This window comes from Genypterus blacodes, unplaced genomic scaffold (assembly GCF_046128005.1).
Source record: "Genypterus blacodes isolate CSIRO-AG114 ecotype Tasmania unplaced genomic scaffold, CSIRO-AGI_Gbla_v1 ptg000020l_1, whole genome shotgun sequence".
In the NCBI taxonomy this organism is placed as follows: Eukaryota; Metazoa; Chordata; class Actinopteri; order Ophidiiformes; family Ophidiidae; genus Genypterus; species Genypterus blacodes.
The window spans coordinates 1,205,753-1,219,707 of record NW_027466833.1 but is presented as its reverse complement, the minus strand read 5'-3'; the positions used below and the strand labels follow the sequence as shown (position 1 = coordinate 1,219,707).

The 13,955-nt window shown below is 49.9% G+C and overlaps 1 protein-coding gene across 2 annotated transcripts; it reads left to right on the top strand.

Moving 5' to 3' along the window:
* The first annotated feature begins 416 nt into the window (after positions 1-416).
* Positions 417-9,501, top strand: LOC142991630 (phosphatidylinositol 3,4,5-trisphosphate 3-phosphatase and dual-specificity protein phosphatase PTEN). 2 transcript variants are annotated; one of them, XM_076141706.1, is made up of 10 exons: positions 417-1,191; positions 4,605-4,689; positions 4,848-4,892; positions 5,001-5,044; positions 5,290-5,528; positions 5,629-5,770; positions 6,954-7,019; positions 7,502-7,668; positions 7,811-8,182; positions 8,345-9,501. In XM_076141706.1, exons 1-10 carry the CDS (start codon positions 1,113-1,115, stop codon positions 8,525-8,527), a joined length of 1,422 nt encoding a protein of 473 aa, XP_075997821.1. In that variant the 5' UTR covers positions 417-1,112; the 3' UTR covers positions 8,528-9,501. The 2 variants fall into 2 exon arrangements, with proteins under 2 accessions (XP_075997821.1, XP_075997822.1); XM_076141707.1 differs by lacking the exon at positions 6,954-7,019.
* Positions 9,502-13,955: the final 4,454 nt, after the last annotated feature.

Here is a 13,955-nt window from a genome sequence, read left to right as displayed (position 1 = left end):
TAATTACGTCGTTGAGATCTATTATTAATATTAAAATATGACGTGAAGAGAAAAGAACGCGTTTTTATTCCCTTGTGCGGCAGATAAACGCGTTATTGTGTCTTATTGCTGTGTATGAAGTGACAGTTTGTGACATTATGTTGGAAACTTCCCTAATTACACACACACGTGATCACTTTGACAGAAGGGCGCGTCGCGTGCGGTCTCACTTGATCCTTCCGCCGAAAGCGAGTCATAACTCCATTACTACGGCGTCTAACGACTAAAACGGCACCGCGTATAACAAGTTACTCACAAATACGTCGTATAAAGAATAGAAATAATGCAGATATAAACCGCAAGTGTCGGTTTTGGTGAAACGGCGGGACTATATGTCGGGGGCGGAGCGGTATGTGCTGTAAAATCCCAGCCTGCTCTAGCTTCTTTTTTTCCTCGCGGAGGCCGTGATGGGAGCCTGAGACTTCAGCTGGACACACAGCGGCCACAGAGAAGATGATTCCCCGGGACGGAGCTGTCAAACCAATCGGTGCAGACCTTTGAGCTTTGTATAGCTTATATACAGTCAAGGTGGAGCCTGTCACTTTTTTCAGATGCTTTTTTGGCAATCGGTCGATGACAATGTTGATTCGTTAGGAGGCGTTTGGATCGAAACAGGAGGCAGTGTTAGCTATTGTTGCTAGCTAGCTGCGCTGGCTAGCCCGTTAGCTAGCGCGCTAGCTCCGTCTGAGCGGCTGGATACGGGTTCGGGAGCCGGTGAGTCCTCTGTCCCCCTCACTGTCAATCACGGCGGCTGCGGTCGAGCCATCGGCGTGGACCGCGTCTGCCGTCTGAAGGTTTCCCCCAGGACAACTGCATGTATTTAACTCGGGGCTGTTTGCAAGACGAATTCCCGGATTGTGGAAAGCGGGGCCTGCGCGGAGGAGCGGAGCCAGGCCCGATTCTGATCCAGAGGAAGCCTTTCTAATCCACAGCTACGTCTGCGGGCTCAGGGGGGACCTGCAAAAACCCGCAGAGCAAAGCGACACACTGCGACACAAACCATCAGACTGCGAATTCTCCAAAAAACAGTTTTCACCATTTTAAACTCTCACAGACTCCTTTCACCTGCTACGATGGCTGCGATTATAAAAGAAATGGTCAGTCGGAACAAAAGGAGATATCAAGAGGACGGCTTCGACTTGGACTTAACGTGTATCCTTCCCCGTATAAGTCATTTCCCAGCGGCCGGGGCAGTGATTAGTAATGATTTTATATTTGCATTGATTAGTAGATCTGCAGACAAAATGTCAGACTAACGTGAGGCGGTTAGCTTGGCTGCTACTCGGCTAGCAGGCTCTGCTGTCAGCCAGCATGTTGAACCATGAAAGATGGTGGATCTGTCAGAGCGGCATATATATATGTCACATTAATGCAAAGATAAGGGAGAATTTGAAGGCTTAAACTGCCCCCTAGTCACCTAGATTAGTGTTGTGAATGTGTTTATACTCTTACTTATTCTTACATTATATTTATGCAAATGACTCAGTGTTTGATTACAGGTAACTAAAGCCTGAGGTAAGTGTTTAAATGTTTAAGAATCCAGCTGATATGAATGTTAGATGTTGGTAATATTCCTCCTATAAGTCCTTTTGTCATCATTTCAGACTGTGTAATGGCTATTTTAGGCACTAAGGCAGGACTAATTCCTCGTCTGATCACTGATAATAGTTGACCTGGTTCCCTCCTGGAGTATTTATGGAGCTTTAAGTTGGCACCTTTAGGTTTTAGGCGGTTGATAGTCCATCGATTAACCCGGCAGAGTGATTTGACCTCAGACGATGGAGAGAAAGATGTAATGTGTGACAGAGAGGAGGCTCGGTTACATGAGATGCTGCTCTGGATGAGCTCAGTACGGCTGCTCGTCTTTTGGTGTTAAATCTGGTTAAAATGTAAAGAATTTAACAGTATTTATCTTCAAAATCTGCTGGCTTTGGTATCGGTGTTGTGGTGTTGAACCTCAGATGCACGGTAGTGTTGAGGGATAACATGGCTGATTCTGAGCGCAGGGATGGGATTTCTCTTTTCTAAATGAGTGGAAATCTAAAATTACCTCAATTCAAAGATTGCGTCTGCGGGTGGAAAAGGATCCACGGCGCCCGACCTGCAGCAGGACCGTCCGGCGTGATTTCTGTGTAACCGTAGACGCTGAGATGTGGGGGATCTCTCACCCCCCAATCTCTCCCAGATGTTTCTCACCTGGTTCTGATAGGTGGCAAGGCGTGTGTGTCGTGTGTGTGCGGCTGGTGGCAGGACTGAGGAGTGTGAAGGTGTGAAGGGTCTTGCTACTCAAAGTGGCGTCTGGCTCGGGCCGGAGGGGTCCTGTTGTTCAGACGTGTGGGTCCTTTTTGGATCGTCCCTTTTTATAATTTTTGGCACGGCGTCTAAAAACAATATGGACCCTCTGCAGTTATGTAATGCAGTATCACAGTTCTGGGAATTGCCCTTAAAATAGAGTTGCCAGTGATCTTGTATCAGCATTGCTGTCTGAGTGCTTCTCTCTCTCTCTCCCCTTCTCTCTCTCTTTCTCTCTCCCTCTCTTTCTCTCTCTCTCTCTCTCTCGCTCGCTCATATCTCTCCTTTGCTCCTTTTCTTTACTACTCCCACTCTAACTCTCCCTCCCGCTTGCCCCCTTTCCTCTGCTCTCCTCCTTTCCTGTCCTCCCCACCCCCTCCTCCTCGCTCAGCACTCCCCGGTTCCCACTCTCCCTCCTCCTCCCCCCACCCCCCTCTCCCTCTCTCTCTCTCTCCCTCTCGCTCTCAGTTGTGGATTTGGTGGATGCATAGAGCCGAAGCAGGGCCGGCTTTAAAGAAAAGGCGTGCCTGAAACGGCAGATTTTTTTTTTCCTCCTTCTTCTTCTTTCCCTCCTACTTGGAGCTTCCGTCGGGGGTCCCGCATGTGCGTTTCCTCCCAGCTGCAGAGAGCGAGCCCCCCATGCCCTGGGCTGCAGCTCTCCTGGGAGCTGTGGGGCTTTTTAAAAACACTTAGAATAGAGTGACTGGGATCACTTTGCCAGTAGGTCCAGGGGTTAGAGCAGCCTATTAAATCAGAATAGAAAACCTGCATTTGGTTCCTAATTAGTTCTTTGAGGCATTAATGGCAGGGATTACGGTACAGTACGCACAGATAGGCTCCTGTGTCGGGGGCTGCGGGGCCGTATGCAAATAAATAGACGGATTTTTAGCTGTGGGGTTTGGTGGATTTGTGCGTCGGGGCCGTGTTGGTTCCCTTTAGAGTGCACTTGATGAGGCTGCAGCGGGGTCTTTATAGGATTCCACCTACAGGGTTTCACTCTTTAGCGCTTGGGTTTCTCCATTTAAAAATGTTTGCTCTATTTGCCATCATCTTCATCGTGTATTCGCCCGCCTTCATGCAGTCGACCTCCGCTGCCACTTCTTCTGTACTCAAATGTTTTTTTTTCACATAGCACTAAGTGTGTGTGTGTGTGTGTGTGTGTGTGTGTGTGTGTGTGTGTGTGTACGCGAGCGAGCGCAGCAGCTGCCCGTTCTCACCGCCGTCGTCAGGTGTGTGTGTGTCAAATCTTTCTGACCGGTTTAAAAAAAAAAAAAAAAACTGAGCGGGGGAAAAAATAATATGTAATATGAAAGCGACTCATCCAATTAGAAACATTCAGCTTTTTCTATTTCTGACACCGTGACACAGGAAGTGTAAGAGGAGGTTGCCCTTTAGTCTGCGGTTCACGTGTGTTCCCTCAGCAGACTTCAGTTACAGGTAGGCGTTGCAGACGTGCATGCCAGCTCAATTATTCTCCCCGCTGCAACGTGACACTGATCGCCCGCTGTGAGATCGCCCGTACGTTGCGCTGTAATTGGTGGTGACACGGCGGTTGGATCACCTGGAAATGTGGAGTTACTTCACACAGAATCGCAGCTTTTGCCCCTAAATTTGCCGCCGTTTCCGTCCCAACCCTCGCCCGGGTCCTCGCACAATTGATGGTCCCGAAGTTTTGCGGCGTGTGTGTGTGCGCGTTGCGTATTAATCTCATTCCGTCTGAGGGATAAGCCGAGCATTTGTGATGATCTGAATATAACTTGGGGGCTCTATAAATACACGCAGGTCAGGGAGCGGAGACTCTCCTCTCGTGTACCCACACACACACACACACACACGCCGGCTCCACTCCAGCAGGAGCGCCGTGCTGCTCCTGTCCTCTCTCTCCCTGCCGCTCACTGTCAAGGCCATCTGTCACACACACACACACACATATGCACACGCCGATCAGTGCCCCTCCCCATGGCTCTCATCTATCCATAACTACACCGACTCCCTCCTTGACACATGGCTGAAACGTTCACACACAATTGCGGCGTAACGGTTGAACCTCTCCTCCCAGACCTCCGTGCCGTTTGGAGAGGAATGTGCTCCGGTAAAAGTAATTGCCACCCATTTCTCTGTCTTGTTTCCGCGTCCGGCGTCGCCTCAGGTGCTCCTCCGGCCGAAGGAGTGGCAGAGTTACAGATGTGGCGTGTGTTGCCGTGGTAATGGCCCCTCGCGTCTCCAGAGGAGGCGGAGCACAAATGTTGTACCTTTCCTTGACCCCCGAACAGATATCTACCCAAACATCATCGCTATGGGCTTTCCAGCAGAGAGACTCGAAGGCGTGTACAGAAACAATATAGACGACGTCGTACGGTGAGTCGCCGGATTTTGATCTGAGACGGGGAAAAAGGGGAAATGTGGAGCGCAAGCAAAACATTTCATTAAGGGATGTTTCCTTTTTTTTGACTCGGTTTGCTTTGGCGACTGATCTAATACATACACTCTCTGTTCTCTGTTCTCTCCCCCAACAGGTTCCTCGATTCGAAGCATAAAGACCATTACAAAATCTACAACCTGTAAGTGTCTCCACCCCGGCGTCTGTCCCTAAATGTCCCCTGTCCCCTCCCTCCCTCTCTCTCTCTCTGTGTGTGAAGGCTAACTGGATTTTGTTCTTCCCCTCTCAGCTGTGCAGAAAGACACTACGATGCTGCCAAATTTAACTGCAGAGGTAAGCCGCCTCACGCGTAAGACGCACTCATCCGCTCTGTCGTAGCCGCTCATTATTTCTGACCTGAAAACCCCGAGCGTGCGGTCTCACTGCAATCTGTGTCCACTGTGTCTCCTCCTCCCCTCCTCCCCGTCCTGTCCCCAACCTGTTTGGTGCCCCGTCTCTCTCTCTCTCTCTCTCCCCCCCCCCCCTCCTCTCCCTCTCATTACTCCTCTGCGTGGGTCTGCATCCCCGTCACACATCAGTTGCACAGTACCCCTTCGAAGACCACAACCCTCCTCAGCTGGAGCTGATTAAACCGTTTTGTGAAGACCTGGACCAGTGGCTCAGCGAGGACGACAATCACGTGGCGGCCATCCACTGTAAGGCCGGGAAGGGCCGCACCGGCGTGATGATCTGCGCCTATCTCCTGCACCGCGGCAAGTTCATGGAGGCCCAGGAGGCGCTGGACTTCTACGGCGAGGTCAGGACGAGGGACAAGAAGGTGAGGCCAGGGCTTTTGTTTGTTATGAACACGCACAGGAAACGCCAACGTCTCCCCCCCCGTGTTCTTCACTCAACATATCGGCGTTCTGTCGTTGCAGGGCGTGACGATCCCCAGCCAGCGTCGCTACGTCTACTACTACAGCTACCTACTGAAGAACCGGCTAGAGTACAAGCCAGTGGCGCTCCTCTTCCACAAAATGGTGTTTGAGACTCTCCCCATGTTCAGCGGGGGCACCTGCAGTGAGTCACCCGCACGATACTCCACACTAGGGCGTAGGCGCCGACGCACGCACGCACGCACGCACGTACACAGCAGGGCTCGCCCACGCCGCAGCCTGTAGAGCTGTGGAAGGCGGAGTTCAGCCGCTGTGGTCTCGGTACGGCCGGGCGCCAAAAAGTGTAGCACCCAGAATTAGTTTGTAATAATTTGAGGTTTTTGAGCGAAACAAAGCAAACGGCAGGCAGATTGATCTTCACACCGGCAGGAAGTGAATCGATCGTCCTGCTGTCACGGCAAAGTTACATATTATTACAATGTGAGGCCGTTTAGTTTACGGCATCTGATCATGTAATCACTCAGTTAGGCTCATTAGCATATTAGCTGTAAAATGGTTTATAAAGCAAACAGAAGAAGATGTGTGTGTATCATACATGTATGTGTGTGTGAATGAACATTTCTTGTCCGGTGCTGCTTCACTTTGTCAGGACTGTGATTCTGTGCATGTGCATCTCTGTGTGTGTGTGTGTGTGTGTGTGTGTGTATCAGTGAAATAATCCTATTTTCTGCTCCCATGTGACTCACAGAATGTTTTTATCTTCTTCTGCGTGACGTTTGCTGGTCAGAGCGAGCTTCCCGTTTTACTGCTGCGGCTTTCTCACGCTCACACCTGACTGACTGACTGACTGACTGACTGACTGACTGAGCTCTGCCTCTAACTCCCCCCGTGAAAAAAGACCCTATTCTGAGTTTGACGTCTCTCTCTCGACACACACACACACACACACACACACACACACACACACACACACACACACACACACACACACACACACACACACACCTCTGTAATAATCTCAGAGGGACTTCTCTCACGTCGCTCTGTGTCAAACCCCGTGTTTGAGGTTGTCAGCAGTCTCAAGTTCCTCCTCGCTTCCTTCCCCTTTGCGCCTCTCTCAGTACACAGTTCCTGTGTCGACGATCGAGGGCGCGCACACACACACACAAACCTCCACTTCAGAGCTGCACACACACACACACACACACACACACACTCAGGTCTTCTCCTCTCACCCCGGGTCCTCATCGATGTCCGTCTGTCCTGTTCCCCGTGAGCTGTGTTGTCCCGCCCAGCCCCCTCCCCCTCCCCTCCCCCCCTCCTCCACCAGGCCCCGGTGTGTGACCATGTCCTTCTCTCTCTCTAAGGGGACACCTTTAAAAACAGGAGCGAGCCGACCCCTCAGGGCTTCAAGAAAGGGAATTGGCACTGGGGTAAATGAGCTTTCATCCATTCTTACTCTTACTGTACACTGTTATGATGTCACTCAACTGTTGTCACGGTCGCAGAGATCCAGCAGGCAGGGTCAAGGTTAACTCCCAGCCCAGCCCCGCCCACCCCCAAACCCCTCACAAGGGGGGTCCCTAGACCAGGTCCGACCCAAATCAGAATAGGGGTCCTGCATCTTTGGTTCTGGGTCTCTTTGGGTGTTTTTGATTTTCTGTCTCTTGTTTACTTTCTCTGTCTTTATTTTGGGAGACTGTTTAGTAACTTGTCACACCTGTTCAGAAGCAGTTGTGTGTGGGTGGTGGCAGGGTGCTTTCCCCCCTCTTGACACTAAACAAAAAGTCAATAACACCACCCGACGTCCCCGCCTCTCTCTGATTGGTCCTCCTTTGCTTTGATCTTTGTGTCTCCGCTCGCGGCTCCTCCCCCCCTTTGGTCACCCCCTGTCTCACCCGTGTGACGCCCGCAGATCCCCAGTTCGTGGTGTACCAGCTGAAAGTGAAGATTCACACGTCGAACCCGGCGCACACGCGGCGCGAGGACAAGCACATGTTTTTCGAGTTCCCACAGCCGCTGCCCGTCTGCGGAGACATCAAAGTGGAGTTCTTCCATAAGCAGAATAAGATGATGAAGAAGGTTGGTGTGTGTGTCTGTTTGTGGTTCCACAGTGGCGCCGCTTATTAAGCTTCATGATCTTTGACCTTTTGACACCTCAGGAAGTGTGAAGTTGTCCCTAAACTTGTCTCAGGTCGCTGGAATCTCTCTTCTCCCCCTGCAGGACAAAATGTTTCACTTCTGGGTGAACACCTTCTTCATCCCCGGACCAGAGGAGAGCCAGGAGAAGGTGGAGAACGGCGCGGTGGTGAGCGACACGGGCAACCTCGCCTACCAGGGCGGCCTCGCCAGCCAGGGGAGCCTCGGCGCCCTCGCCAGCCAGGGCGGCCTGGCGGGTGAGGGCGGCTTCGCCGGCCAGAAGGGGGGGCCGGGCCAGGCCCAGGACCAGCCGCAGAGCACCGAGCGCAGGGACAGGGGGGACAGGGACAGTGATAGGGACAGGGACAGGGACTACCTCATCCTGACGCTCACCAAGAACGATTTGGACAAGGCGAATAAAGACAAAGCTAACCGCTACTTCTCGCCAAACTTCAAGGTAAGAGCGAAGAGACGGGATTGAGTTGTGTTAATGTGTGTGTGTGTGTGTGTGTGACCTTCCTGCCATCTTACAACTCTGCTAAGTGACCAAATGAGCCGTTATGAGTTAAGGAACAATCAATCTGAAGTCCGTTTCTTGTTTCCTGTCCTTCCGTCGCAGGTGAAGTTGTATTTTACGAAAACCGTGGAGGAGCCGAATTCCGAGGCGAGCACCTCGACGTCCGTCACCCCGGATGTTAGCGACAATGAGCCAGACCATTACCGATATTCCGACACCACTGACTCTGACCCGGAGAATGAACCGTTTGACGAGGAGCAGCACACGCAAATCACGAAAGTGTGAACTCTTTTTAACATGAAAGAAGAAAATATACATCAGAAAAAAAAGGAGAAAACTTGAATATAAACTCAAAAGAAGAACCTTTGTCCCTTCCCTCCCCCAGACGGCAATAGAATATCATCATGTCAAATGCCAATTTTAGGGAAAAAAAGATAAATATTCTGACCAATATATTGTTTTTATTATTCTTTTTTTCTTCGGCACGGCCATGTACCATGTGCAAGGTATTGACACTGTTGCCCCATGGGAAAAGGTGCTGTAGCTATAAAAATGTGTTTATATATACAGTATATACATACGTATATGTATATACATATACACATGCATATATAAACCAACTTTTTTTTGTGTCAAAGACAATGGAAAGAGTACCACAATCAGGAGACGGGAGTCAAAGTGTGGGAGAAGTTAGAATGATAAACCAGGACTATGCTGCTCCTTCTCCTGTCTAAACCAAGGCCAGTGCTGCAGTCACTTTGTTTCACTCCCTCTCTTTTCCTCCTCCTCCCCTCCCTCCCTCCCTCCTCTTTCTCCTCTCATCTTCTACTCTCCCTCTCCTGCACCCCCCCCACCCTCCCCCCCCCCCTTCACCTTTCCCCATCCTCCTTTACTGTGAATGCTTCTTGTGCTCTTTGCAGGCTGTCTCACGTGACTTTTGGCCTTTGTGCAGTGCAAACTGCATGCGGGCAGCGGGTTGGGGGTGGGCGGGGGTCATGAAGAGGCTGTGATGATGTCTAAAGCATTGCCATTCCTGTTCCCACTGTGTATACGTTAAATTATGCAGAACAAGGCATCCCATGTAATTGTCAATGTTTTTTTTATCCTAAGATAATAAAAATATAATACACGAAACAGCAGGGAGACAAGTGTTTGCAATAATGTCAACACTACATTTAAAGGCGAATGGTGATTTGCATGTATTGGAATTGGCGTCCATCCCTAATAAATGTATGCAATGTTGTCTTTTCTTAAAGAAACCAGCTTTGCGATGTGTCTTGTGCGTGGGGGGGGCGGGGCTCAGAGAATTGCATCACAGGTTGAAGTCCCGGTCCTGTTTGCGGCTGCAGACGGGCCGAGGTGTCGCTTTTTTAAAGTCTCTTACCCGTCTAAGCGATGGCGGCCAGACTGTAGTCAAACTGGAGCACGAGCGAGTCGGAGGGAAATGTGCGAGAGCCGAGCTTGATGAGAAAAATGCAGTAGAGCAGGTTGTCGCTGCAGCGGCTGGGGCTGTGTTAACAGTGACTTCCTGCTGCAAAGGTCAGAGCTGCGAATAGAGGGTGGGAGCCGAGGTGGAGACCAGAAGCGGGGATTAGTATTCAAGTTAAACTGAGGGCAGAGGAGCCAGCAGAGGAGTCTAGGTAATGAACTCTGCTTCACCCGGAGGGGCGAAGGTGTGGTACAGAAGCAGAGACCTCAGGATATGAACCTGGGCTAGATGAGACCCACATCTGACACACCAGGATGTAGTTGAGAAGAGAACTATAGAACTATATCTTCTGAACCTGATCAGATATTAAGAGAACTTGTGCAGTTAATCCCATTTCCTCAACTGCAAAGTACTTTTCAGACAAACTTGTATTTTTATTTCTGATTTAGCAACTTTACTCCTTAGCACTTGGATTTAATCAGTAGTTGTACATCACAGATCACTGAATGATTGATGACGAGTCGCTCCAGATAGCAATCCATGAGAAATACAGTCATGTCAGGGGTCAAAGGTCATCTGGAAACACTGCATGTTGGCATCTAACTGCACTGACATCATCATGCATGTAATGCTGGTGTTCTGTGGCTCCCTTAGGGCCCTGAATGAAGAGCAAATACCTCAGAAATGCTCCAACTTACTAGATATACCCCCCGGTGCATCACTTTAATACTTAAATCACCATAAAATTAAAATCAAAACCATCATATTTGACATTCCTCTCCATAAACACTCCTCCTCCTTTAATGCCGTGTTAATCCAGGACCTGAAGGAGCCTCGTACATGCTGATGTTGCCTCTTCTACCTCCGCCGCCGACACCGCATTGGCCCGGCGTCACGTAAGCGAGACCCCCTCGGTGGCTGCCTGCCGGTGACGGAGGCGTTCGCTCAAGACGAAATGAGTAAAGGATGCAAGGAGGCCACGAGAGCCCAGGAGGGACAGCAAGCCTCCTCTGCTCTCCGACTCGTGCCAGACTCGTGCAAATGAAGAGTAACAGGATTAAGCACCGTGTCGCCGCGATAGGAAGGCAGGGAGTGGCGAGACCCCGGCTACAGCATGGCCCAAAGTCTCCTGATAATGAAATAAAGTATGAATTATACATATATATATTTTTTTTTCAAAAGTGTTCCACCTCCAGAGGCAGGCAGGCAGTCACATAATCCCCCTCTGCTCTATTAAGACTCGGGCCCCGGCTCTCTCGTGTTGATAGAGACATCAAAGCCATCCAGCTCAGAGACGAATGAGACAGGCAACGGTCGCAAGGGCCCGACTGTAATTGGCTGAGCTGAGAAGCAAAGAGAGAGAGGGAGAGAGGGAGAGAGAGAGAGAGAGAGGGAGAGAGAGACTGTGGTAGATTAATAATGGATGTGCTGCATGCGCTGGGTTGCGAGACGCTCCGGTTCTCCACAGGCAGACGAGGGTGAAGTGAACCCCCCCTCCTCCTCCTCCTCCCGCTTCACTAGGTGAGATCAAGCTCGACAAGTCTCGCGTCTCGCCTTTGATTTGGCCTCTTCAGCAAATTCATACACACAAACACGGGGCAACAGCGGAGAGAAGTACATGCGAAGACGTTCCATCTCCCCCCCCCCCAATAAGCGTCGTCTCTTTGTAGGGGGTTCTTCTCCACGGCGGACGGATGTTTGGCTTTGAACATGTGAATCATCTGGCGGTCGTTAGAAACGTCTAAGAGGAAAAGGATGAATAAGACACATAAACACGTGCAGCATGACCAGAGCAAACATGTTTACTCCTCTACTGTCAGCTCTCATGTCGTTCCCACTTCATATGCCTGAAGTCGGTTCCTCCTGCATTAACGTTGGGCCCACAACCTTTGACCTTTACCTCAGTGCCAAAGTCTGTCATCGTGTTTTTGATACAATATATGAAATATTTATATATAAAGTCAAAATATTTCTTTATTTTAGTGCTAATCTTGATTTAGATTCCATAGTTTCTTCCATTGAACCATGACAGCCTGCCTGCCAACATGTTTCCGAGTCGTCTCACAGCTGACAAAGGAGCCGACAGACAAACCGACCAACACGGGGAGAAACCTGATCTCCTTGGCGGCGGTAAAAGAAGGCGAGTAGAGGCGAGAAAGGGAAAGTACTGAAGTAAAGTCACCAAAAAAACCTTCAAAATGGAGGATAATTGGGATAGAAAGTGCTCATGTTTTGGCACCAAAACTTCCCTCTGAGCTTTCCTGAAACTCTCACACAGCCGTTACTTTGTACACCAGGACGCCTCGCCGTGTGTCATCACTCACTGATACGACAGAAAACCAGACATTCTGACACGGCAAAGGCATCGCACGCCGTCTGCGACAAGAAGCTCTGGTCCAGCTCGTCTTTCTCGTTTTCCACATAGGAGAGAAGAAGAAAAAAAACCACTGGCACACACTCACACATACACACACACCAAATATAGAGGTTTAAGTGTTGTGTTATGACCAAATGGGGGTTGGGGGTTGGTGGTGGTGGTGATGGGGGGTCTGGGGAGGGAGGTGGAGGTCAGTCTGGCCTACAAAGAGAAGATAAACCCAAGCTGGTAACCCCATTTCCCTTCCATCTGTTGGTAGCAGTTGTAGAGCACCAGGACCTGGCAACCCATCCCCCAAGCCCTCTTTCTCTGGCTGACTGCACAGCTGTGTTGCGTTTGGATTAGGCCAAGAATAAAACAGGAAGTAGAAATTAAACAAAAGCTGAAACACACACATACACACACGCTCGCACACACGTGCACGCACACACACACGCACTGTAAGTTACCAAAGACAGCAGCAGCACGACTGACAGTGGAAAAAGTACACACATGCACACACCCACACGTGTAGACCAGCGTGCTCTCGCTCTCTCTCTCTCTCTTCCTCTCCCTCTCTCTCACACACACACACACACAGGCTACAGTATATGTACAGAGTCATACTCTGCCTCCCACAGACACACATAAGCCCACTCAGGACCACAGGCAGATCAGCTCTGTGTGCCCACACTCATGCTCACACATATGGTGTGTTGTTGCTTCTCTTCCTGGTGGTCTGCTGAGGGAAACCAGCAAACATCCTCCAACAAATGTTCACTAATCAAGTTAATATCTCAGTGTTTTCACCGCAAACGTCACCTAACGTCACGTGGCGGCCATGGAAAATACTCGTCCCTGATTGGCTGGCAGGTGTTCGGGGACGACATCAGTTCTGCTCCACACCAGGTAAGAGAAGTTGCAAGTAACCATAACAACAACACAGCAACCTCTGATCATATTGTATCATCCAAAAATGAGCTTATGAAGGTTGATTGAAAAGTTCTGATCCCAAATGTGACCCTGATGTGAATTCTATTACCCTCACTTCCTTCTTTGCCAGGCTCAGAACTTTTCAGTCAACACTTGTCACGCCACCACAGCAGGTGAAGGAGTTTCTCACTATTTTGCACGCCGTACTTGGTCAACGTTTCAGCCGATCATCCCCACCTGTAGCCCGACGGCCTGTGATGGCACACACACACACGGGAAGTAGGGCAAAAAGAGGAAGTGGAAACGGGAAAGCAGAAGGAGAAATATGGAAACAAGGTGGCCTACGTGTAGAGCGGCACAAAGCGGCACAGAGCGGTTAATGCATCTGTTCGTTAAGCAGTTTAATCCCGTATTTTCCCTGCTATGTGAGTACTTTAAGCCTCCCAGGATCAGGGAGGATCTCTACTCCGCTCCTCATTTTGGGAACGTTCGGGAAAAATGTGTAATTAGTTTTTTGGGGGGGGAAAATGAGCGGGAAAGTGTCGAGTGAAACTTTGAGTGATTTGGTCAATTAGTTGTGTGTACCTGTGTGTGTACCTGTGTGTGTACCTGTGTGTGTACGTGAGTGTGTACCCGCGTGTGTACCCGCGTGTGTACTGTACGAGAAAGAATTAGTCGATGTTTCTCCCGTGGACAGGTGAAGACGGCCTGGAAAATCAAATGAGTCAGGAAATTTTGTGTCCATGGCGACGATCCACAATGTGTTTTTTTCTTATAATCCCAGTTTTATTATAAGTTGGACAAACTGTTAATGAATTTACTGTAAATGTTTTCAGATGTTATTTTTATTGAGGAGACCTGAGTCACCCACTGAGTCATGAGTTGTGTGTGTGTGTGTGTGTGTGTGTGTGTGTGTGTGTGTGTGTGTGTGTGTGTGTGTGTGAATAAGAGAAGCACATGGAAACACTTACTGTTTTGCTGTCACTGTTGACCCC